This window comes from Labeo rohita, chromosome 13 (genome assembly GCF_022985175.1).
Source record: "Labeo rohita strain BAU-BD-2019 chromosome 13, IGBB_LRoh.1.0, whole genome shotgun sequence".
In the NCBI taxonomy this organism is placed as follows: domain Eukaryota; kingdom Metazoa; phylum Chordata; class Actinopteri; order Cypriniformes; family Cyprinidae; genus Labeo; species Labeo rohita.
The window spans coordinates 26,179,089-26,206,613 of record NC_066881.1 but is presented as its reverse complement, the minus strand read 5'-3'; the positions used below and the strand labels follow the sequence as shown (position 1 = coordinate 26,206,613).

Genomic DNA, 27,525 nt, shown 5'->3' with positions numbered 1-27,525 from the left:
TCATCAGAGCGAAAGCCTTTAGTGATTAAACCTTAATAGAAATTAAAGGGCAGACGCAAGCTGATAACACTGAAGATATGTGGAGTCTTAAAGAAGCAACTCTATACAGAGTTTGGCGGATTTTTGTACATGCTGTCGTCTGTTGCGTAAGCCTGAGTACAAATGGGTCTTGACAGGGCTGTTTTTAGGAAAGGACAACGAAGAACATTGTCCTGCATGGGCTCTGTGACAAGGAGACATGGAACTAAATATTCAAGCATTTGGGGGACCAAAGGTTTTATTCATTAAACCATAATTGTTGGTCAACCAGTATATATCAACTTCAGTTGAGTAATCTGCTTTACTACTGTATGTGTGACCTGCCCTGGGTTCCACATGAAACTAATTTTGGATGTGCTGTGCTATAATTACATTACCAGTCAAAAGTTTTTGAACAGTAAGATATTTAATGTTTTTAAAGAAGTTTCACCAAGCCTGCATTTAATTGGTCCGAAGTAAATCAAAAGCAGTAATATTTTAAAATATTTTTACTGTTTAAAATAACTGTTTTCTATTTGAATATAATTTAAAATGTAATTTATTCCTGTGATTTCAAAGCTGAATATTTAGAATCATTACTCCAGTCACATTATCCTTCAGAAATCATTGTAATATTCTGATTAGCTGTTCAAAAAATATTTATTATTATTATGTTGAAAACAGCTGAGTAGAATTTGTTTCGGGTTTCTTTGATGAATAGAAAGTTCAGAAGAACAGCATTTATCTGAAATAGAAATCATTTGTAATATTATAAATAAGCATCTTTGCTAAATAAAAGTATTAATAACTCCAAGCTTTTGAATCGCACAGTGTATAATGTTACAAAAGCTTCTTATTTCAGATAAATGCTGATCTTTGGATCTTTCTATTCATCAAAGAATCCTGAAAAAAACATGTACTCAACTGTTTTAAATATTGATCAAAAAAATGTTTCTTGAACAGCAAATCAGCATATTAGAATGGTTTCTGAAGATCATGCGACACTGAAGACAGGAGTAATGATGCTAAAAATATAGATTTGATCACAGGAATAAATTAAATTTTAAAATATATTCACATAGAAAACAGTTTTTTTTAATAGTAAAAATATTTAAGAATTTTACTGTTTTTGCTGTACTTTAAATCAAATAAAGGCAGGCTTGGTGAGCAGAAGAGACTTCTTTAAAAAAACATTAAAAATCATACTGTTCAAAAACTTTAGATTGGTAATGTACATCACTTTATATTTAATCTGTAAAGCTTCTAAATGTAGTTTAGAAGTAAAACGCTTCTAAAACAATTTATGAAATAGCAAAAATGTAAAGGATAACAGTGAATTAATAAATTAAAAGTAAAAATAAAACCATTGTTTTTGTCAACGAATATGGTGCAGATTTTTACAAGAACCCCCATAAAATGTGACAACTTACCTTAGTGTTGCCATGTTATAACATGATATTTAAAAAAAAAACAAAAAAAAAAAAAACGTGTATTTTACCCCCCGGGACGCGATTTTTTTTTTTTTTTTTTTTTTTTTTTTTTATCCAGGGAGCCATCTCCGAAACGCGATTGGGCTTATTTTGCGTAGCAATTGGCGGGTTTTGTTGTCCTGAACACAGTTCAATACTTTAGGTAAAAATCTGCTTTTATTTTATAGCTGACACTTAGTTTATAAAATCAAAAAATAAATAAATAAATAAATGAATAAATAAATAAAGCTGTCACTGGGACGGTAGCCTATCCTTTCAAAGGGTACACCTCTGTACCTTGTTCCGTAAACGGTGCATTTTACTAGTACCTTAAAGATACATATTTGTAGTATTAGTACCTTTTTTTAAAAAAAAAGTACCGCCCCAGTGACAGCTTTTGTACCTTTTTATTTTCTGAGAGAATGAATATAGTGTGTTCACACAACTATAGTAAAAATAAATGGAAATTTTAGATTTATGATATAATTCACTTACACATTTAAGATGATTTACAGAGGATTTAATGGTTGAAAGCAGCTACTCCCGTCTCCGCTTATAGCTAGTATTACAGAAATTCGACTTTTTATATCTTTATATTTTTGCAATGTTAAGTATTATAACGCTTAAGAGCTAATCTTTGTTTTTCTGTGCAGTGGGGTTGTTGTGCGCTCTTGCGCATTTAACGCGCTCGGTGCTGGAGATCCCCAGCGCCTGCCTGTGCGCTTCGGCTCAGTTGCGCCTGCGCGGGGAGCTCCCCGTGCCCACCGACTTGTAGCTTTGAGCCCAGAGCGCGCGCGGGTGGCACACAGAAGCTCCCGGGCAGCCAATGCGCGACGTTATCATGAGCCTCCCCGTTCCGCCGGCAGAGACTCCACGCGCAGAGAGTGCCCACCTGACGAGAGCAGCGCGACACCCACAGCCGCACGATGCCCGGGGGAAAGAGAGGGCTGGTGGCACCGCAAAACACTTTCCTGGAAAACATCGTCAGACGCTCGAGTGGTGAGGAGCACGCTTACGCTTTCTGAAATGCGTTAGGTCACTTGACATTACAGTGACCATATTGCTCTGCGTTGAGCTACATACTGAATACATACTGTAACACACAATTAATGTGGAACTGTCTTGCACAGTTATTCCTAATATTACATTTAAGATGTGAAACATGGATGGTGTGATGGAAAATTTTAATGCTTAACTTAATAACGTTTTTCGTCAATAATTTTCTTTATATTAGAGACTGCAGTTGTCTGCGCTGAGCTTTTTAAATGCATTATTTACACAATAATATTTGTTCTTGACTTATTAATGCGTTTTTAAGAGAGATTAAGTTAAAATACGAGTTAAATAAAGAAACTTTACTCGTTAGTATTTATTTATAAAGATCTGAGGCAGTCATCATTGCAAATGCACTTTATGTAATCTAATAAAACGTTAATTTCTCACTGCGCTGCAGAGTTTATATTTTAGAGATGGTATTTATTTAGTCTAATGTTTATTTGTTAATTATCTAACTCCAAATCTAGTTATTATTTTGAGTCAAGTGGTTTTTAGTTCTTTATTAGGTTAATAATAGTAACAAAATACTAGAATTTTGACATTGGAGAAATAAACGTTAAGGAGCCATAATTGAGTAGATCATTGTGTATTATTAATTATAACCTATCCAATTTAGTATAATTAGACATTTCTCGTTCAGATGATTAAAAAGGCACTCAATATAATGTCGCTCCACATCTCTGCGCCAGCAGCACATCAGGACTGGCATGAAGTCCGTTTAATGGTTTTGCGGATTGTTGCGTTTGCGACCACTAGAGGGAGCATCATCTCTAATTTCCTGTTACAGTAATGCTGTTTGTATCTGGGGGTTTTTATACTGCATTACAAACGACCCTTGTCTGAGGATTATAAGAGACATTATATTTGTTAAATGAGAAAAAATAATTAGAATGTAAATCTAATAAGCATTTTTAACCCTATTCACATTCTCCAGTAAGAAGGACAGAAGTTTGCAATTTTGTTTTATGAGCTTTAGAAAGTCTTCCTTTTATAGAGTACACCAGATGTTACGGTTGATCAGTGACAGTAATTTACTGTGAAGCAAAAACTGAAAATGCATTAGCGTGTGTCAGATCACTAATTCCCGCTCGCTCTTTTATTCTTTGTCATCTTCTCTGAACCTTCAGAGACAAGTTTCTTGCTGGGGAACGCGCAGATTGTGGACTGGCCTGTAGTTTATAGTAATGACGGCTTCTGTAAGCTGTCTGGATACCACAGAGCAGAGGTCATGCAGAAAAGCAGCACATGCAGGTGAGTGGCTATACATGCAACATGCTCTATTGGTATCTCTGGTTTTACAGTATCTTAAGGGGGTGTTGAATAAAACAATAAAACAGTTTAAGATTGAAGCTTTAAATTATTTGTTGCACATCCATGTGGAATCATTTCTACAAATCCAAGAAGTGATGATGGTGTTACATCACTTTGGCTATGCCTAAAGTAGTGTAACTGATGTATACGATATAAGGAGCTTGGAATTGAAGTTTCAACAGGTAAATTATCTTTTTGGCCAAGGCATGATCTGGCATTGCAGTTGCAAATAAAATCTAATTTCAATAAGTGGCTCTCATAAAGTGCTGAGCCACAGATGATATACTGTCTTTCAGGTCTTAGAGACTCCATATCACACTTTAAAGCATCTCTTTTTGTCATGTTTACAGTGGACAATTTTTTTTGTCATTAATAAGCTTTTATGTGTGACTGCTACAGAAACAAACAGGCTAAGATGGCATAATTGGTCTCACTGTGCTTCAGGTATAAATTGCATATGAATTTCATAAAATCTCTGTAATCTTTTAATCTTTGTTATAACGTATGACTGAATATTAAAGATCTTCTGAGCTTTTTACTTGCTCGTTTGACTTCCTGAATTCATTAGAATCTACATAAATCCCAATCAAAGGATTGATGGGAGGGATAATTCCTTGAAAACCATACCGACCGTTTCTTCTTAAACCGAATGATTTGGTTTGAAAATAGGAGATTACCGTCTGACTGAATAATCTCTCTCTGTAGTTTTATGTATGGGGAGCTGACAGACAAGAAGACCATAGAAAAGGTGAGACAGGCCTTTGACAACTATGAGTCCAACTGCTTTGAAGTGCTGCTGTACAGAAAGAACAGTAAGTGAGACTTGATGTATTAAACTGCCATGTAAATTATCAGTCAAAAGTTTGAAATAATTTCTTTAGATTAAAAAAAAAAAAAGATTTTTTTAAATGTTGTGATCAAGCCCACATCTATTTAATAAATAAAATAACAATATTGTAAATATTGTTGCAATTTATAAGAATTATTTTTTGTTTTAATATATTTTAAAATGTAGTTCATACCCATTAATTCATCCCATAATATATATATATATATATATATATATATATATACACACACACTTATATATATATACATATATATTAATATAACATTATTATTATTATATATTTTTTTACAGTTAAAGAATTTTGTTCTGCTCACCAAGCCTGCATTTGTTTGATCCATAATACAGCAAACGCAGTAATATTGTGAAATATTTTTACTATTTAAAATAACTGCTTTCTAATTTAATATATTTTACAATATAATTTATTCCTGTGATCAAAGCTACATTTTCAGCATCATTACTCGAGACTTTGGTGTCACATGATCCTTCAGAAATCATTCTAATTTGCTGATTTGCTGTTCAAGAAACATTATTATTATTATTATTATTATTAAGGATCATGTGACTGGTGTAATGATGCAAAAAAATTAGCTTTGAAATCACAGGAATAGATTACATTTTAAAATCTATTAAAATAGAAAGCAGTTATTTTAAATAGTAAAAATATTTAAAAATGCTGCTGTTTTGTTGTACTTTGCATCAAGTAAATGCAGGCTTGGTGAGCAGAAGAGACTTGTTTAAAAAACATGACAAATCTTTTAAAAAAACCTTTTGATTGGTAGAGTAAATATATGTATATTAGAACAGTTAATATAAAAAGGCTTTGAGCTAGTTTTAATAAATATTGCTGTCAGAAATTATGTGATGATGGTGCTAACTTTGACATGTGACCTCGTACAGGAACTCCGGTGTGGTTCTACATGCAGATTGCACCGATCCGAAATGAAAATGACAAAGTGGTTTTGTTCCTGTGTACATTTAAGGACATAACTGTCTTTAAACAGCCTATTGAAGATGAAAGCACCAGGGGTAAGTTTCACACACACACACACACACACACACACACATATAGGCTATACATATACTGTACACAGTCCACTTGTAATGTCAGTTATACATTAAAAATAGATTCTCTAAAAGTCACAGTTTATATTGAACATGTGGTAACAGACGTGCCAATATGGCTTGTTAGGCTCGAGTTTGTTCTGACAGATAAACACTTCCTCTAATGTGCTTATGTCATATAAATAAATATTTGTTTATGATTGGCAAGCATTGCCAGCTTTTTCCTTTTGGCACTCACACACAAGTGTTATTTTCAAGCTCATGAGTGTGTGTGTGTGTGTGTTTACTGGTGGGAGCTTGTTTATTGAGCTGAAATAAGTTATATAGAGTCTCATTCCAAAAGTCCCAATAGTGCTGGCATAGACGTTCTGCTTTGGTGTGCGTGGGTGAATTTCACAAAACCTGTTTTAAACAAGGTCCAGGTCATATTTCATCCCTAAATCAAAAAGAAGAAATAGAAACAAGGGCAGCCTGTTTTTAGAACCCTTGTGTTTTTTTTATTCAGTTACGACACTGTTTTGATGACAATTAACTGCATTCTTCTTTTCTTTATAGTTATAAGAATCACTATTTTAGAATAAAGGGGAATTATATTACAATAATGAGAATTTTGAGAGAAAATGTCACATTTGTTATTATGCTAAATGATTTTGAGTTGAAATGTGATGGTAACATCTTTGCATGAGATTGACCAGTGTTTGTGAGATGAGCATTACACACACAGTAAGTAAAAAGAAAGAGAGAGAGAGAGATTTGAAACAGCTCCAGACAGTCTTCCAGCAGTTATATTTCACTACAAGATCATTGCAGCAGTGACAGCAAACATTTGTTCCACTTTTACTCAACATAAACCACTTTGCTGAGTCATATCTAAGCCACAAAGGACTTATGCTTTGGATCAATGTCTTTGTTATGTGCATATACTGTTCGAAAAGGTCAGTAAGGGGGGTTAATACTTTTATTCAGCAAGGATGCATTAAATTGATAAACGATGACAGTAAAGACGTTTACAGTGTTACGTAAATTTTCTTTGCAATACATGCTGCTCTTTTGAACATTCTTTAAAAAATGTCACTGTTTACACAAAAAATATTAACAACATTAATAATAAACAAATCAACTTCAGAATCATTTCTGATGGTTCATGTGACACTAAAGACTGGAGAAATGATGCTGAAAATTCAGCTTTGCCATCACAGGAATAAATTATATTTTAAAATATGTTAAAATAGAAAAGTGTTATTTTAAATTTGATTAATATTTCACAGTATTTCTATTTTTACTATATTTTATGATCACATAAATGCAACCTTGGTGAGTTTCATTTAAGTTCAGTTGTGCAGAACTTTTATTAAAGCAAAATATTGTGCACATTATGTGTATTACAACATTCAGCTGTGTAGAACTTGTTATAAAACTCAGTATTTGTATCTTGTAGGTTGGACCAAGTTTGCACGTTTGACTCGAGCGTTAACGAACAGCAAAAGCACCATTCAGCAACTCACGCCCGTGAGCAGAACCGACATCACTTCGCACAAACACTCCAGACTCGCAGAGGTGAGAACACACACACACACACGGGCAGCATTTGCTTACATCCTTGACTGCGCAGTACAAGGTTATTCAAAACTTCATCTCACGGAGGACAAACTTGTAATAGAATCACATACACACACACAGGACGCTGCTGTAACGCAATCTCACATGTGTCTGTTGGACAGCAGAAGTCTACAGTGGGCTGCCAGAAGCTGCTATTAATAATTAACACTGATGAAGAGTGTATGTGTGCGTCCCATAACCCCTGTTCACTTTTCTGCTTTTCTCATCTGTTGTTTATTGCTCCGTCACTGTTGTGTGATCGTGTTAAAGAGGAGTGAATGTTATTTTTGTGTGTCAGTAAGGAAGAATCCTCACATACTCTATTGTGTCTAAAGCTTAGGCACTTTTTTTTTTTTAATGAGGGAAGCATTCAATTTCTGGGTTCATTTTACATTAAATTAATCGTCAGCACTTGTGACATAATGTTGAGTAACAAATATAAATTTAGACTTTTCTCTGCTTAAAAAAATCTGGATTACAAAGAGGTGCTACAATGGAGATTAATGTAAACTTTAAAATACTTATAGTTTCAAAAATATTACCACAAGACGTAAAGATTAAATGTATTAGTGTGATTTTAGTTACAGTTGAAGTCAAAAGTTTACATTCACCTTGCAGAATCTGTAAAATATTGTGTTAAATAAGTGTTTTACCAAAATAAGAGGGATCATACAAAATGCATGTTATGCTTTAATTAGTACTGACCGGAGTAAGATATTTCACACAAAAGACGCTTACATATAGTCCACAAGAGAAAATAATAGTTGAATTTATAAAAATGACCACGTTCAAAAGTTTACATACACTTCTTAATGTTATGTTGTTACCTGAATGATCCACAACTTCGATTTCAGGTCCCACAAATTCTTTGGTTTTTCAGCATTTTTGTGTATTTGAACCCTTTCCAACAATGACTGTATGATTTTGAGATCCATCTTTTCACTGAGGGCAACTGAGGGCTCATATCCAACTATTACAGAAGCTTCAAACGCTCACTGATGCTTCAGAAGGAAAAACGATGCATTAATTAACTATGCATCAGCCGGGGGTGAAAACTTTTTGAATTTGAAGATCAGGGTAAATTTAACTTATTTTGTCTTCTGGGAAACAAGTATCTTCTGTAGCTTCTGAAAGGCAGTACTAAATGAAAGAAAATTAGGCAAAATAAGAAAAATGTACACATCTACATTCTGTTCAAAAGTTTACACCCCTGACTCTTACTGCATCATTTTTTATTCTGAAGCATCAGTGAGCATTTGAACCTTCTGTTATAGTTGCATATGAGTCCCTCAGTTGTTCTCAGTGTGAAAAGATGGATCTCAAAATCATACAGTCATTGTTGGAAAAGGTTCAAATACACAAAAATGCTGAAAAACCAATTAATATGTGGGACCTGAAGGAGGACAAACAAGGGACTCATGAACAACTATCAATACAAAAAAAAAAAGAAAACAGCTTTGGACCATTCAGGTAACAACACAGTAATAAGAAAGCGTATGTAAACTTTTGAACTAGTTCATTTGTATAAATTCAGCTATTCTTTTATCTTGTAGACTATATGTAAACATCTTTTATGTGAAATATCTTATTCAGGTCGGTACTACATAAAAAAATAACTTTTCATTCATTTTTTATTATGGTAAAATAATTAACATTTTGCAGATTCTGCAAGGTGTATGTAAACTTTTGACTTCAACTGTATTAAAATGTCTATAACCATAAACGACTGTAAAAATGATGAGAACAACTTTACAGCTCAAATAATAATTTAACAGAAGAATGAATATTTCAAAAAAATTATATGCTGCACATTTATGCTGAAAATTCACCTCCATTGCACAGTGTGCATTAATGTGATCTTGAATTTTGCCTTTTTGCTCTTTTTTTCTTTTTGTAAATGTTACTTTTTTAAAATATTTTTTGTAAACTTATTTTTTCTTAGATATAAGATTAAAGGTCTTCTCTTGATTTACACTAACATAATTTTTAACATTCGAAATGTAACAGACAATATGTAGCCAGTCTTCTTTCCTTGCATCTCCATTAGACATATTTTTACAACCAACAGTTTAAAAATAGCGCCGATCGATAAATGATGTCAAGCAATCTTTTGCCCTCCATCATCTTCTGATCTTCACTTTCTCTGGGAGGGAAATTCTGTTACATCTCAGTAAACAGTAAACCTCATGTTCTGTTTATACAAATTTGCATAGTATACAACAAACAGTGTACTGTCCAGGGAAGAGCGGAAATTATCCAGAGCTAGAATTAATATTTAAAACAAACTCACTTTCCGGAGGGCCCTCTATATTTCATTTCATTTTTAAGATTGTAAGATAATCTCATTAGCAATGTCAAAAGTACTGGAAATGAAAAAAAGTAAGGCAGTCAATTTAGTTTAGTTATGAAATATGTATAAATTATATTAAACAAATGTTATAAAAAATAACTAAATTATTAATGTCAAAAAATGTGCAATTTGTCTCAGATCCTTCTATCTTTTTTTGTCTCATTCATTTTAGGTGCTTCAACTCGGCTCTGACATTCTTCCGCAGTATAAGCAAGAAGCCCCTAAGACCCCACCTCACATCATCTTACACTACTGCACCTTTAAGACCACCTGGGACTGGGTCATCCTCATCCTAACCTTCTACACCGCCATCATGGTTCCTTACAACGTCTCCTTCAAGACCAAACAGAATAATGTCACCTGGCTGGTTCTGGACAGCGTTGTGGACGTCATATTCCTTGTGGACATCGTGCTCAATTTCCACACCACATTTGTGGGGCCTGGAGGGGAGGTGATCTCGGATCCGAAGCTGATCAGGATGAACTACCTGAAGACCTGGTTCGTAATAGACCTGCTGTCCTGTCTGCCCTATGACATCATCAACGCTTTCGAAAACGTGGATGAGGTGAGAAACCGCAAAGCTGTTGTTTTGTTGCTTTGAACCTGATTAGGGCACAGAGTAGTGGTTCATTATGTGTGGTCTGAAAATTCTAAAAATGCTTGACACTTTATTGTTAGAAGAGAAGCTCTAGTTGGCTTTTTCAAGTGAAACTGAGCAGTGCTTCAAACGCCTGACTTTTTTTCTTTTTTTTTTAACCTGTCAACCCCTCAAGATGAAAGATTGAACAGTTATTACCTATGTCAGGGCTCCTCAAAGGTACTCTTTTGAGGATAATGCTTTAGTGTTCTTGTTCAAGTTCATTTAACTTAACTTTCAATTTTGCAGAGCTTGATAGTTCTAGAACAGAAAAACAGCAAAGCTGAACTGAAATATTTATTCCTCTGTGAAAATGTAATTTTGACTGAAAGAACCTCATTAAAAGGTAGTGTCAAATTTCATATTTTCATTAGATACTGATTCACAAGCTCGCGATTCGATTTGATTTCCGATTTCATTATTTTGGATATATTTCAGGTACCGTATATGCCAAATTTTCTCAAGGAATAAAAAAATCTCTCAACTAATGCTATAAAATGTACACAAGAGTCAGTTGATACCATAGCTACATAATTATTAAATGATTTGTATACAAACGCGTAAATTACACTCATTGAAGTTTTTATAATAAAATCAAAATTTCATAATAATAGGTTGTTTCTAATCCAATTTGTTTTTGAAATTAGTTGTTTGAAAGTTAAACACTGAAAAACAGTAAAAAAAAAAAAATTATAATAAATATGTTGTATGGTGCATATATTTAGTAAAATGCTCCTCTCTAGAGTTCATATTTCTAGCTGACTAACAAGTTTTTGGTCACCGAATATGTTTTTTCTAAGGTAAATGTGACGTGATTGTTTACAAGCTGTTATTTTGACGTCTTTGCACGGTTGAAACACGGATTGTGTGATTACATGAGACTTGTACTCTTTCTTTTACCATACCTTCGGATGTTTATTCATGTTTATTTCGTGCTGAAACTGATGGAAACGATCGGTTCATGTGCGCTTCACGTTGCCGCTTCTCTTGAACTGAAGCGCTACAGCGATCTGTCACTCCACATTAAACAGTGCCAAAACGGCATTTATTGTTTGAATGCTGTAATAAAATGGACAGAATTTGAAATCTGAGATATTGTTTTATATCATAAGTAACAAGGCACAAAGCTTATTGTGATTTATTGGATGGGATGTGCGTTACAATGTTTTGTTCTTTAACTGAAAACAGACTAGACTAATTGATTCTTGAGATTTAAGAATTGATATTGTTTCTTAAAAAAACAATCGATTAAAATCCAGAAATCAATATTTTTTACCCAGCCCTAGACAGGCTTTTGACTGACTGCATAAATTCTGGTCCATTTTTTCAGAACTTGTGGATTTTAGTTTGTGTACTACTAAGGGCCTCAAAATGACAGTAACAAATTAGTTCTAACAAATTAGTTTTTCCCCAGAAGTGCTCATTTTATTGACTCTGTACCTGGAAAACCCTAATTCACTTCCACTCCGACTCTCAGAAATTGTAGTATCGCTGCAGCTCTTATCATGTGTCTTGTATTCACAAGACAGTCAGTGAACTGTCTATGTGTGGTCTGTGGTTGTGCCTTTTGAGACTGATACTAATAAAAAAAAAATCCCACTGTATTGATTGGCCAAATACTCAGCCAATCATGTGTGATGATTTGTAAACTGAACCGTTTACAAAGTCATATTGTCCTTTGCATCCTCTCCTGGTTCATGTTATATATTCTTGGAGTCTTTCCAGGTTATGTGCTTTAGGATAGATATTGATTAGTGCACACACTTTGGATCATCTTTTCTATTTCACTCAGGAAGTCAGTGGCAGTGAGCTGAGCCCCAGATACACACCTGTAAACACGGTTTCATTGAACGCTAGCATGCTTTCATTCATATTTCCTTCTATTTTTAGCTCCTTGCCTCTTCTGGAATTTATTTTATGAAAAGTACACGTACAGCTTTTTTTAAATCATATTTTCAAGTAAAAATGTCTGAACATCTTCAAAGCAAGATAAATATGCTTTATATTATATTGCTGTATATATATTTGCTCTATAAGAGGTCATTCTGTGTCAAATTAACCAAATTACAAAAACTTCCCTGGCTCAAATTTTTGATTTTGCTAACATTTGTTCTGAAGAAAGATAAACATGTATAGTGATAAAAGCCAAAATATAAAATGTAAAGGATGATAATTTACTGAGTAATCCACTATTTTGTAGAGGGTGGTTGAAATGGCAATTTTCACCAGAGATTCAGAGTCAAGTTACAGGGGGGGTAAAAATTACTTCAGAAAGATGGCAGCATCATAATGTTATTTTTACACAGAGATTGCTAAATCTATTAGTAAAATCTGTTGACTTTAGCAATCTTTGTTGGATTATGTGCCAATGGTGACCATTCAAAAATGGGGAAATGACACTTTTTCAAGTTTTTCTCCAATGTTTGCATGCCTGTAACTCAATAAGTATTAAAGATATCTTAATGCCCTTTTAGATATAAACTTCCCTTTTCCCGCCTTCTTTTTTAATGCCCTATGAGATTCAGTTCCAGAGATATTGGAATTTCAGTAAATAAATTGTTAAAACGTATACATTTTCAGTAGTCAAAAAATGTGGGTCAGTTCTTTTAGAGAGGAATGTCTGAAGAACAAATAATGTTGAAACTAGAGATGTATCTCGTTTCCTTTTGTCGAGAGTGCTGCATTGACCATACCTGTCTGAGTGCCATTAACATACTTTTTCCAAAGTTTGCGTGCTTTAACTCAAGAGTATTAAAGATGTCGCAATATGATTTTAGATTCTAGTTGTTAAGAAACTTTTCTTCTGGAATCTTAATTTTCAAGGCCCTGCATTGTTCAGTCCCAGAGATATGGGGATTTCAATGAGGCTCCATTTCCAGATTGTTGAATATTGTCCATTTTCAGTGGTCAAAAACCAAATGTTGGTCACTTTGTATACAGCTGATACTTTATTTATTTGTTTTAGTTATTTCACAGCTGATTTTATTTAAAGAACAATGTCAAAAGCAGAAATACTGTTGAAATTAGAATTGTATCTTGTTTCCCCTTATCAAAACAACTGCAGCACAGATTGTTAAAGCCAACAGATTTGACTAATATAACTACCAATTTCTGTGTAAAAATAACCTTATGATGCTGCCATCGTTCTCTAGTAATTTTTACCCCCCTGTAATTTGACTCTGAATCTCAGGTGAAAATTGCCACTTTTGACCCCCCTCTACAAATTAGTAGATTACTCGGTAAATATTCATCAATGACATTTAATATTTTGGTTTTCATCACTATACATGTCAGTCTTTCTTAGGAATAAATATTAGCAAAATCAAAAATTTGTGCCATGGACATATGGTCGAGTTGACATGGAATGACCCACCGTGGTTAATTTTATTTCACCTATTTTGAGGTGTACAAATAGTATTTTCTTTTTTAAAATGTTTTATTTAGTTAAATGTGTAAAAAGAAAAAAAAAACATTTTACAAATTTGCTAATTATGAACAGTATCAAAAGCTTTCAGCAGTGCAGCTCTCAGTAAAATTGCATGCAATAAAATGCACAAAATATAAACTGTTTTGTAAGCTCATAGTACAATCCACATACACATACAGGTCATAATATTTGTAATTTAATGCTCAAAAAATAATTGCACTGCATTTGTGCTCTGCATCAAAAATTTACTTGAAAATTCACCATGTTTGTGGTGATTTCAAACCCAGAAGGTTAAAAAACTGTCAAAAAAATCCCTCAGTTAATTACATTTTTTTTTAAATAATGCATGCTGTCATTGTCTTTCATCATGCACAATGCATAAGTGTTAATGGCTCTTTTTAGTTTGTGTGTGGTCTTAAAAGCTCACAACTCACTTTATTCATGATGTAAGTTTAATGTACAAGTTTTACCTCAGAGAGCTGCTCACTGTAGCAGAAACCCTCAGAGAAAGCCTTTATGTCATGATGTAAGAGGGATCCCAGATGCCTTAGTGTGACTCTTGTAATCTACTGTCCCGGTGGAGGTGCTCTTGCTCTAAGAGAGCAGTAACTATAGATTGGATCTGCCTCAGATAAATTTGACTGTCCCAGATGCATCTATTGTATTTCAGGAGCTGGAGGATTAATGTTAGTCAAGCATGACAAGATTTAATACTGTACACTTTGGAGTATTTTATTTTTCTTTCTCAAGTCCACTTAATCAAGGTTTCCTGTTTCAAAAATGGAATTAACATAATTATCTTAATTAACCCTCTGATGCATCTTGTCGACTACAGCGAATGGATTTTTAAAAGACACTTTTAACCATTAAGGGTGTGATGTTACATCCAAACCACCATGGGTGATTGATGATCTTGACTCTTTCTTATAAATATGCATGACTGTCCTCTTCATTTATCATTATGCTTTCATTTATAGCTAAGAAAGTGGTGGTGCATCAGCTCAGCTGGAATATTAACCATTATCTTCTTCTGCAACCATTAGATAAATAACTCTCCAAAACCCAATATTTTAAGATTGTGTGAATAATTATATTGTTGTTAGGGCTGGCAAATGATTAATCGCGATTAATCGCATACTAAATAAAAGTCTGAGCTGCCTAATATATATATGTGTGTGTGTGTAATTATTATGTATATATAAATACAAGCATATTCATGTATATATTTAAGAAATATTTACAAGTATATGTATTTATTATAATTTTTATAGAATTTATATTATATATAAATACAAATATTTTGTACATAAATAAACATATTTCTCTTAAATATATACATTCATTTGTGTGTATTTATTTATATATATATATATATATATATATATAATAATTACACGCAGTACACACACATATATTAGGCAAACTCAAACTTTTATTTTGTATGCGATTAATTGCGATTAATCATTTGACAGCCCTAATCGTTGTACATTAAAATTTAAGACATTACATTAAGATTACAATTCTGTTAAAAGGATATTGATTGAATTAACTAAATGATGCAATTGGACGTAAAGATTACATTAAGAAAAGTTTTCCTTTAACACATCGGTTTTCCGTCCACTGACTCTTAAACAAGCTACTATTTTTACTACTGTCACTTTAGATTATTTTACAGTATGTAGGATATTTTTATTATAATAAATAGGTATTAATATGCAAATATAGGCAGTCTTGAGTGAATCTGAATTATTGTCACAACCACAAAGACTTGAGGCAGCTAAAAACAAAAGAAGAAAAAAATACTGGCAGCTTTCTGTGATGAATAAATAAAATTAATTAAAAAAAAGATTAATCATGACCACATTGTACTAATTCATTCCCTCCTTTTAATGAAATCAATACAAAGGAACAAATTTATACAATGGCCATGATTAAACAAAAACAAGGGAATGGAATCAAAAATGAGGGAACGAATTCTTAATTTGTGGCAGCAAATTCCTAAGTCATTGCCACAGTAAATATATTTTTGTCTGCATGTCATATGTGGTAATGTGATTCTAAACAAAGTCAAAATCCCTCACAGCTGCTTTGTGCGTGTTTACTAGTTCAAGTCTACTCTTCTCCACTTTCTTTGATGACAGAACTTAGTTGTGTGTCTGAACTGAATGCAGTATTGCATGTTGTCTCTGATAAACAGCTCTTATAAACACCTCAAAATACAGTACAAGCTTCAGTACAAGCTTTCAGTAAAATCCCATAGCACAAACTCATCATGTTTACTCTCATGTGAATGTTTTATCACATAAAAGAGAATTTTATATTTGTAATTTTGCTGTAAACATTATGTAATCGTCTGTTTATTCTCATGAAGACCATCTGTGTCTACGCACGCCAGCATCAGAGAAATAAACATAAGAAGCAGCTTCAATAGCTCCATTATTCAAATATTAATACCAACATTTGGGGTGCACATAAAAAATGTTTATGATGACTTTATAAGCTGTGGGATTGTTTTGAATATATTCATACATGCATACATTTGATAATATTATTACGTTTAAAGTTGTTTCTTAATTTTTTGTTTAATTTATTTATGTTTTTTTTTTTTTTTTTTTTTTTGCACTCTGTGCCTAACAATCAAATGTCAATTAATGTGTCTAATATCTAAAGGTAACAAGCTACAGTGGTTATGCAAAAGTTTGGAAACCCCTTGCAGAATATGTGAAAATGTGAATAATTGTAACAAAATAAGAGAGATCATACAAAATGCATGTTATTTTTTTTTTAGTACTGTCCTATTTTACAACTTACAACATTTTGAATTTGAAGATCAAGGTAAATTGTACTTAATTTGTTTTACAGGAAAACATATTCTGTAGCTTCTGAAGGGCAATACTAAATTAAAAAAGAAGATATTTCAACAAAATAAGAAAAATCTTCATACTGTTCAAAAGTTTTCACCCCCAGCTCTTAATGCATTGTTTTTCCTTCTGAAGAAGGAACTTAAAAAAAAAAAAAAAAAAAAAAAAAAATTTTAAAAGTTGTGTTTGAGTCCCTCAGTTGTCCTCAGTGTGAAAATCATACGGTCACTGCTGGAAAGAGTTCAAATATACAAAAGATGCTGGAAAACTGAATAATCTGCAGGATCTGGAGGATTTTTCTAAAGAACAATCTCAGTTTAATTGTTAAGAACAAACAAGGGACTCATGAACAACCATTACAAAACAAAAAATAAACAGTCGTAGATCATCCAGGTAAGCACACACAGTATTAAGAACCAAAGTCATTTTGATAATTTCAGCAATTTTTTTTTGTCTTGTCTCTCAGGACAGTACTAAATAAAAAAATAACATACATTTTGTATGATCTCTCTTATTTTGTTAAATTATTCTCATTTTCACAGATTCTGCAAGGGGTTCCCAAACTCTCTCATACCACTGTATATAATATATATTTATTAATGTATATCGTGGGATATGACTGAGGTTTGAAGTTCTGTTATACATCTTTACATATTTTGGTTTAGCTTTACATTTTTGGTCAGTTTAAGTGAGTATAACAGACTGCATTGTTGTCACAGAGTTGCTCTAATCTTTCACCACATTTCTGGAACTGAATTTGCACTTTAAAGGACAGGAGATGCTTCAGATGGTCACACTAGGTCAGGCTGGACCGAATGGCAATGTTTTTATGCAGTGCGAGGACTAAAGTGCTGCCTGACATCAAATTTTCAGAGGCCTTTTAATGTTGGAGGATCATGTGTAAGAACAGAGCGTTCTCCCCGCAAAGTGATTCTGATGTCCAACCGCTTTCGCACCTTTTTTCTGTCGTCTTGGCTCAGCTCACCTGCTCCAAATTTAGAACTGTTTGCAGAATTTCATTTTCTGCAATTAGGAGTGTAAAGAGTGAACTGAAAACATTTGAATAAAATGTAGCATTCAATTAAAAATGCCGTGTGCCAAATAATATTAAAAAACTCAGTGTCTGTTTAAGCATCTTTGTGATAAATGATAGTGGAAGAATGATTTAACCAGACAGATTAAATGTCAAATTGATTTTCCCTCTGTGTGCTGCATGTTGGTGTGTAGAAGATTGTTTAATTATGGGATTATAAAGAGCAAATCTGTGTATGAAAGATTTTCTGATGCATTTTTCTCTTTTTCAGGGCATCAGCAGCTTGTTCAGTTCTCTTAAGGTGGTTCGACTGCTTCGACTGGGTCGCGTTGCACGTAAACTTGACCACTATCTGGAGTACGGCGCAGCTGTGCTTGTGTTACTGGTTTGTGTGTTTGGATTGGTGGCCCACTGGCTTGCCTGCATATGGTACAGCATTGGAGATTACGAGGTCATTGATGAACAAAACAACACTACCAAGACTGAAAGCTGGCTTTACCAACTAGCCACCAGCACTGGACACCCATACCGGTACAATGCCAGTGGGACTGGCCAATGGGAGGGCGGCCCTGGGAAAGACTCTCTGTATATAACGTCACTCTACTTCACCATGACCAGCCTGACCACTATTGGCTTTGGAAACATCGCGCCAACTACAGACGGAGAGAAGATCTTCTCTGTGGCCATGATGATGGTCGGATGTGAGTGCTTGTCTTATTTTTTAGACCTGTCTTTTTCAGATGATCAGGGGAGATACATTGTCATTTTCATGTGGGAAATCGAATCATCCGAAGTCAATCTTAATACCAGGTTAAACGGGGTCTCTTTTCTGTTCCTTTCTTCCTTCTTTACTCTTTTTTCTGTTTATACTCTGCTCTGTCAGAATAACTCAGACTAATCTCATCTGGCCCCTCTGTCGTCCAGACAGCAGTGCTTTGCTGCTAGCGCATCTCTTTCAGAAATAACTCTGAGACAGTAATAGAGAGAGATTGGTTGAGAGAGGAACATATAACTGGCCGGAATGAAGGAACGAGGCGAGGAGGAGACTCTGGAGACTAAACAGAGATTTGGTGATAATTACCAACATGTGTGAGTGCTGACCCGCACAAACACATAGAAACCCACTTCTGACCTGCACTGACTCTCATGGGCCTCAATTTTGTAAGGATGCTTTTTTAAGTTTATAGTATTTCTTTAGTGTGCAAGAAAACCCAGGTTCAAATGCCATTTGAATCAGCAAGTTACTGTGGGAGTCCGTGTCTCTCTCTCGCCTCCCCTGAGCGGGCGGTGGGTTTGGTGACGGGTAATTGAGAATGAATGGGGGAAAGTCACGTGCGAGGAGGCAATGTCTCCATCGTGATATGTGACCCTGGATCACAAAACCAGTCATAAGGGTAATTTTTTTTAAAACTGAGATTTATACATCATATGAAAGCTGAATAAATAAGCTTTCCATTGATGTATGGTTTGTTAGGATAACAAATTACATTTGGCCGATTTACAACTATTTAAAAATCAGGAATCTGAGGGTGCAAAAAATCAAAATATTGAGAAAATTGCCTATAAAGTTCTTCAAATAATGTTCTTAAGAATGTATATGACTAATCAAAAATTAAGTTTTCATACATTTACAGTAGGAAATTTACAAAATATCTTCATGGAACATGATCTTTACTTAATTTCCTAATGATTTTTGCCATAAAAGAAAAATCAATAATTTTGACCCATACAATGTTTTTTTAGCTATTACTACAAATAAACCCCAGCGACTTAAGACTTTAGGTTTTGTGGTCCAGGGTCACATATGATTGGATATGAATGGTTATGTTGGGCTGTGATTGGTTCATGTGATAAATCCCGCCTTTTGTGTTTGTGTACGTTCTTTGTTCACGAATGTTCTGAATGAACAATATAATGCCTTTAATGAGAAGACTAATTTAAAAAGTAAGTAAACAACTCACACTTAGGTATAACCACTTTGTTACATCAAAATAAAATTTCAAAAATTTTCAAATCATCAGAATTTTTATAGAGTTTTGATGGCTGAAGATCCGAAAAATTAAAAAATAGTTAAAAGTTAACTATTAAAAAGAATAACATAAGTTCACAAATAAAATATATTGTTTAAATCAGGGGTCACCAGACCCGGTCCTGGAGGGCCGGTGTCCCTGCAGAGTTTAGCTCCAACCCTAACCAAACACACCTGAACCAGCTAATCAAGGACACCGGCCCTCCAGGAACAAGTTTGTTGACCCCTGGTTTAAATTGTTACTGCCTTATTATTTTGGAATAAATACATGAATGTACATTTGATTACAAAAAAAAAAAAAAAAAAATTGAGGACTTTGAAATGACCTCCTCATTTCAAAACAACACCACACAGTTAGTTATTTATTACATTACAGTTCAAAAGTTTAGGGTCAGTTCGAATTTTTATTTTTTATTTTTTTGCTTAAGAAATTTTTGCTTTTATTCAGCAACAATGCATTAAAGTGATCAAAAGTTCAAAGTCTTCAAGTGATCAAAATTGGTATAATAATAATAATAATAAATACATCTGCAAGCTGCGATTACCGGGGTTCAAGTGTGTTAAGGCATTTAAGCACATATAAAAAAAGACATTATATATTGTTTAGCAAGCCTTTAACCACCTAAATCAGTGATTTTAAAAAAACATTTAGTAATTTACTATTGAAATATTAATATTTTTAACGTTTATGACTGTTATAGCACCAACTGTGGTCCAATTCCCATAAAACTTTACATGCTTCTTTAGAATCACCTGTTGCATGTGTTCACCAAGTTTTGTGAGGTTAAAAATTTAATTTAGGCTTTATGGGCTTTTGGGCATTTTTGCACAGGTCCCTTTTTATAAACAACCCCGCTACAGCTTCCCAAAGGGTAAGTTTCAACATAGTTTTGATAATTACTGACCTAGAGAGTCAAGAGAATTGCATTGCAGTAGTTTTTTTTTTTTAGATTAAGCAAAAACCTAGGACTAGTTTGCAAAAGTAGTTTTTTTTTTTTTAACATTTTCTCAATCATTTAACGAACAGTTTGATTGATGCAATGCAATGTTGGCCCCCAATGGCCGATTTCTTTCAAATTTTTCACAGACCTTTAGGGCTGTGAGGCAAACAGGCCCACCAAGTTTCATTCCAATTGACCTCAGTTAAGCTTGTTTAATAGAGATATGCAAATATCCTCATTGTGGACCAAGACCAGGTGTACTGACTTTCAAGTCGATAGGACAAACGGTCGTTTATGGCCGTTTTTATGTTTTTATAGCGCCACCAAGTGGCTGAGCTCTGTGATTTTTTTTCACGTGACCTCAGATTTGGTTCTTGCATACACATTGTGAGTTTGGCAAAGATATCTCATTCTGTTCAAAAGTTACAGCCATTTTAGTTAAAACAGCCCTGCCTCTTTCCAATGTTTTGGTGTCCCTTTTGACTTTTTGGATAATTACTGATATTCATTCTCTAGAAAATATTCCTGCACTGGTTTGGTTCTGATCAGGCGAAAAACCTAGGACTAGTTAGCAAAAGTAGGTTTTTCAAAAAGACAGTAGAGCAGTGCCATGAACCATTTAAGAGTTATGAGCGATTTCATACTTTTGATTACTGTAGTGTCCCCGTCAGCCCGATTGGGGTGCGCCTTGGTGACGTTATAGACCGTGTGAATACTACCATGCCTCCATTTTCAAGTCTCTATGACTTATAGTTTGGTCTGCCCGATCAGTTCTACGTGGAGATTGCTGATCCTTGGCCATTCTAACAATTACAATAGGGTTTCAATGATCAAATAAATGGTGAGCATAAGAGATTGCGTAAGAGACTTTGCATTATTACCTGTTTTAGTTCACTCAGATATGACTCGCCTCCAACCTCTGCTTCCTCCTGCCTTCTTGTAAAAACACCCCCATTAGAGATGTGAATCATAAGGCATTTTCTTGCTTTTGACCCAAACAATGGTTTCCCTGACCTGTAATATATTCTTTAACCTGACATCATACGGGTGGAGGAGTCGTTTTTAAAAGCTTATTAGACTAATAGGTCATTATGAACCTTTAAGAGGATGCTCAGATGAGCTCTGTTGATGCTGTTGGTGGGTACTGACGCATGAAATGTAGGGCTCTTCAAGGAACAGCAAGAAACAGCTATCAGTGTGACCTGCATATGACTAAGCAAATACTTGATGTCAGCATGCTGTTGGAATAAGGGATTTCTTCCATGTGTGTCTAATGACTATTATTAAGGCCACACTCTCAGAAAAAAAGGCATAAAAGCTGGCACTGGGGCAGTACCCTTTAAAAGGTACACCTTTGTAACCTATTTATCTTTAAAGGGTGCATATTAGTACCTTAAAGATACATTTTAGTAGCTTTTGAAAGGGTACCACCCCAGTGACAGCTTTTATGTCATTATTTCTGAGATTGCAATGTGTAAGGCCAGAGGTTGTTTTCAGCCTAAGGCCCTTGTCTTCACATTGGTTTGATCAAGAGGAGAGGATCACACATGCACGATAAAAACAGCAGTAAACAATTAATGAAGAGAATAATTGTAGTTAGCTATTCTGATGACTTTTTGATGAGTCCCATTCGCTCTTTCTCTGTCTGTAATTATCTGAACGCATTGTTCTCATCTCTTGATCCTTCAGTCAAGATCTTTTCTCTTTTGTTTCAGTGTTTCGCTAAAGATCCCAATCTTCTCTTACTTTGTCTTTATTCCTGTCTTGCCCACATCTTTCTGTCTGTCTCTGTGGTAGTGAGGTCCTAGAAGGCCTCATTATGTGTGGTAGTTTGTATAGGCTCCCCTGAGACTCTCCCTCACGCTCCATCCATGCCATTTACTTTACAACTTTCTCTTTATCTGCCCTGAAGATACACCTGGATAAAAATCTCAAAATCTCACATGGTGATATATAGGGTAGACTACAGTTGTACTTTACTCAAATATGCCAGATAAACCAGTGACTCTAAATCCTTGTGATATGACTAGTTTTTAATGTTTATATTTATTACAAGCTGTTTAAAACAAGCAGACTTTTATGATCACATGTTCTCAGTCAGTATTTCTGACTGATGCTTAAGTCACTGTGAGGAACTGTCACATGCAGTCAGTGTTGCCAAGTCCGCTATTTTCCCACGGAATTGGGCTATGTTAACACTGTTGTTGTGGGTTGTTTTTCATGTCCACGGGTTGAAGCGACCTCAAAAACCTGATATTTACCCCGTGGAATGCAAAATTTACCAGGGGAACCCATCCATAAAACATGCAATTTACCCCCGGAATGCGATTTTTACTGGGGGACCCCTCTGCGAAACACAATTGGGCTACTTTTGGGCTAGTTTTGAGTAGCAATTGGGTGGGTTTTGTCATGAAAACCTGGCAATCCCGCATCCGGTTAGGACTCGAAAATAAATCCAGCATATATGATAATTTACATGTGATGGTGATGATTTTAGTGCATATTATACTGGCCATTAAATATGTACTGACCACAGTTTGGTGTGTTTTGTGTTTTTGAGATTCATACACTACCAGTAATATTTTTAATGTTTTTTAAAGATGTCTCTTCTGCAATTATTTGATCCAAAGTGCAGCAAAACAGTACAATTTTGAAATATTTTTTTAATATTTAAAATAACTGATTTCTATTTGAATATATTTTAAAATGTAATCTATTCCTGGGATTTCAAAGCTGAATTTATAGCATCATTACTGCAGTCACATGATCCTTCAGAAATCATTCTAACATTCTGATTTGCTGCTCAAAAAAACATTTATTATTATGTTGAATTTTTTTTTTTCAGGTTTCTTTGATGAATACAAAATTCAGAAGAACAGCATTTATCTGAAATAGAAATCTTTTGTAATATTATGAATGTATTTATTACTTTTGATCAAGTGTATAATGTTACAAAAGCTTTTTATTTCGGATAAATGCTGATCTTTGGATCTTTCTGTTCATCAAAGAATCCTGAAAAAAGTACTCAATTGTTTTACATATTGGTAATAATAATAAAATGTTTCTTGAACAGCAAATCAGCATATTAGAATGATTTCTGAAGGATCATGTGAGACTAAAGACTGGAGTAATGATGCTGAACTGTTACTGTTTATCATGTACTTGATGAGCAGAACAGACTTCTTTAAAAACATTCAAAGTGTTACTGTTCAAAAACTTTTGACTGATAGTGTATTTTAGTCACAGTTGTGTATCTGGTCTCTTTGACTCATAATTACTTTCTCTCAGGTGAGTCAGATGGCTGATATCCGAAAACAGAATCAAAAAGCCACTAAGAGAAGAAATCCCCCATCATTCTTACTCACTCTCTTCATCCTCATGACTTCCTCTTGTTGTCCCTGTTTCTTTCTATCTGTCTCTTCTCCTCCACCATGTATCTTGGTTCTCTTTGGCATTCTTAGGCAGTCTTTCTGTGTTCAAAGTCATTTTTCTTACTGTACAAATTCTTGGTCATTTCGTTGGCTTTTCATCATCCGTTTTTATCTCATCATATTCCATCTTCTTCGCTTTCTTCTCTGTTCCCGCTCTTCCCTTATTGGTTATGAGTGGAAGTATTTGGAAAGCTATTTCAGGGAAGGTTGCCATAGAGACGAGGAGTGAAGATACCGTGGTAACTCATGAGAAAGGCAATAAACACAGTACCAGAAGTTTACATTGTGCATGTACTCATTTTTCAGTTTTCTTATAAAAGACATGCTAATTTAAAACTAAATGTTTAAGTGGTCAGAAACGGGAACAACAACAATTATTGTTTGTAGTTGTTCTATTACCACATTTAAATCATTTTCTGTTCTTAAAAAACATCCAGTGACTTTAATTACAGGCTCTTTTGGTAAATATGGGTTTGAAAATACAGGATTTGTCCATTAGGTAATTTGGAAATTAATTATTGTTAAAAGTGACATTTGGAAATACCCATTTTTGTAAACTATTTAAATCATGGTCTGCCTTTTAAAAAGTGCATATTATGAAAATTACAATTAATACAAAATATGTTTGTACATTTTTAACAACTTCTTTAAAAATAAATATTCATTTCAGTACTTAGGTCCAAATTATAGTTGTGAATATATAGAGGGTTTGCACTTATGTCACGATTTCGTCAGTTACCCAGATGCACAGCCATACTGGCGATACTCTGATGTAAACAACAGCATTGATTGCATGGTTAGTGTGCTACTGAATACGTTTTTCTGGTAATTTATGCTGTCTAAACCATGGAAAAAATGTGTGGAAGCTGCTAAATCATATAGAGAATGAGCAGGAAGTATTAATTAGGATTTTAGCCTAAACACCTACCTGACCGGAAATGATAAAATTAATGTTGTTAAGATTCTTGCACTGGAAATCCTGGTTCAGACTGGTCAACCACAAACACTTTTTGTTCCTCAGTTTTTTGCACTCTTCTCCTTGATTTGTTATAACTTTTGGAAGTCTGTAGTACTCCAAGACCGATTAGTATAGCCCAAAACATGACAATAATCAACCATTTTCAGCAGCAGTAATCAACAAAATAAGTTTTGTTCGGTTCAGTGACATTGTTTACATTCAGTGCCGCCAATATGGCCAATTGATGACACGTTGTGAAGACACTCTATTAATTTCTTTAAGTGCTTAAAATGCATTTTGATTTTTCTTAATTGTTTAAATGATTGATTTAAATAATTTTAAGTACTTTATTCAGCCAACAAAGTTGTGTAATATTACAGTTCAACCACAGATAGTTTTCTTTCTCATGTCAAATCTGTCTGACATTACTATTTTTCCCCTCTTCTTGTCCTATAGCTCTCCTTTACGCCACTATCTTCGGTAACGTGACGACCATCTTCCAGCAGATGTATGCAAACACCAACCGTTACCACGAAATGCTAAATAATGTGCGGGATTTCCTCAAGCTCTACCAGGTGCCCAAAGGCCTCAGTGAGAGAGTGATGGACTACATTGTCTCCACGTGGTCCATGTCCAAAGGCATTGACACAGAGAAGGTGAGATCGAAACTGATGGGAAGTTTTGTATATTATTTGCTGAAAATACTAAATTGGAGATTCAACTGTTCACAGGTGCTGTCCATCTGCCCCAAGGACATGCGGGCAGACATCTGTGTGCACCTGAACAGAAAGGTGTTCAACGAGCACCCAGCATTCAGATTGGCCAGTGACGGATGTTTGCGCTCCTTGGCCGTAGAGTTCCAGATGATACACTCCGCCCCCGGTGACCTCATCTTCCATGCGGGTGAAAGCGTGGACCTGCTCTGCTTCGTGGTGTCGGGGTCACTGGAGGTCATACAGGATGACGAGGTCATCGCTATACTGGGTTAGTTGAAAAACAGTTTTTAAAAGCGCTAATTAATACGTTTACAGTTTCTGTCATTAATAACTCACCATCATGTCATTCCAAACCCGTAAGACCTTCATTCATTTTCGTAACACAGATTAAGGTATTTTTGATGAAATCCAAGAGCTTTCTGACCATCCACAGACAGAAACGCAGCTACCACGTTCAAACAGCCCAGAAAAGTAGTAAGGACACTGAAGAAGAAACTGTTGAATAGAATCGTTATTTTTGTTTGCTTTGCACACAGAAAGTATTCTTGTAGCTTCATAGCATTACAGATGAACCGCTGATGTCACGTTTTAACGTTGTAGGTTGCCCTCGACTAGTAGTCGTTTATTTTAAGCATTAGCTGACTATTAGTTGCATGTTTATTATTAAACCATATAAATCATAATGAGCCTTTTAATTGCCTACATATCCTAATAAGCACTCAAGCAATGAGACTGCATTAGCGGTTTAATAACTTATTGATAAACTTGCTCTTTTTTTGTTTTCAGCCTAAGAGATGAAGTCCGCGACACTGACTCATCATCTCCGCAGTAGTGATGTGCCTGTATGCATGTTTTATATGGATTACATAATCTGAGAATATTTGTTTTGTATTTAAAATGGTTCATTTGAAAGTAGAAATTTCAATCTCTATCAATATATCTTTCACATATGTAAAGTAAGTGTTCACAGAGTTTCAAGGTTTGGTGCTCAAGTTCACAGAGACCGAGACGGCAGAAAGCGCATCCTGTTTGCTTTCATTATTTTACATAAGCGCAGCGTTTCGTTGTTATTCTGAGTGCACACAAATAAACGTAGAGTCTTTACAGATTCAAAAGATTTATTACTTTTATTTGTATGACCAAAAATGACGGAGTATTTTAAGAGCAAGTGACTGCACTGGGGCCTGTATTTGTCACGCAGTGACACACTCCACAAAGACACTTCAATAGCGCACATTTTTCTAAGTTATTAATAGATTGAGCAGCCATGTAAAGTTGCTACTACATCTGTCAGATGAAAAGCCATATTTGAGGTTCGATGAATGATAGGTGAGCATATGGATGTCCTGCCCGATGTGCTATATTACCACATAGACCAGCTGTTAACGATCTGTCAGTCACGGACTGCATGACTTCACCGCTTTCTGTGGCCTTTTTTTCTGTGACTAATAAAATTTTGGTTGACCAAGCCTCTTCTCATCGACTAAAAGTTAGTCGATTATTAGGGGGCGGTCTTATAACATTGTTCTTACTACCTTTCTTAGCCTTGAACGTGTCAGTTGTGTTGCTGTATGTGCAGGGTCAGAAAGCTCTTGGATTTCATCAAAAAATATCTTAATTTGTGTTCTGAAGATGAACAAAGGTCTTGCAGGTTTGGAAAGACATGAGGCTGAGTAAATAATGACTGAATGTTCATTTTTTTTCATTCACACTGCCAGTCCAATTCCAATTTTTTTGTGTATCCACTAAAAAATCTGATGTAAATTATCTATCC

At 34.6% G+C, this 27,525-nt stretch overlaps 1 protein-coding gene across 1 annotated transcript in view; it reads left to right on the top strand.

Annotated features, from left to right (window-relative positions):
* Positions 1 to 2,300: 2,300 nt before the first annotated feature.
* kcnh5b (potassium voltage-gated channel, subfamily H (eag-related), member 5b) overlaps positions 2,301 to 27,525 on the top strand; it is a 50,940-nt gene continuing 25,715 nt past the window's right edge. The window contains exons 1-9 of the mRNA XM_051125228.1: positions 2,301 to 2,486; positions 3,671 to 3,794; positions 4,560 to 4,666; positions 5,605 to 5,733; positions 7,208 to 7,326; positions 9,891 to 10,283; positions 17,948 to 18,377; positions 25,492 to 25,691; positions 25,767 to 26,019. Coding sequence (XP_050981185.1) covers positions 2,414 to 2,486; positions 3,671 to 3,794; positions 4,560 to 4,666; positions 5,605 to 5,733; positions 7,208 to 7,326; positions 9,891 to 10,283; positions 17,948 to 18,377; positions 25,492 to 25,691; positions 25,767 to 26,019 — 1,828 coding nt within the window. The 5' untranslated portion in view covers positions 2,301 to 2,413. The remainder of the gene's footprint in view (positions 2,487 to 3,670; positions 3,795 to 4,559; positions 4,667 to 5,604; positions 5,734 to 7,207; positions 7,327 to 9,890; positions 10,284 to 17,947; positions 18,378 to 25,491; positions 25,692 to 25,766; positions 26,020 to 27,525) is intronic.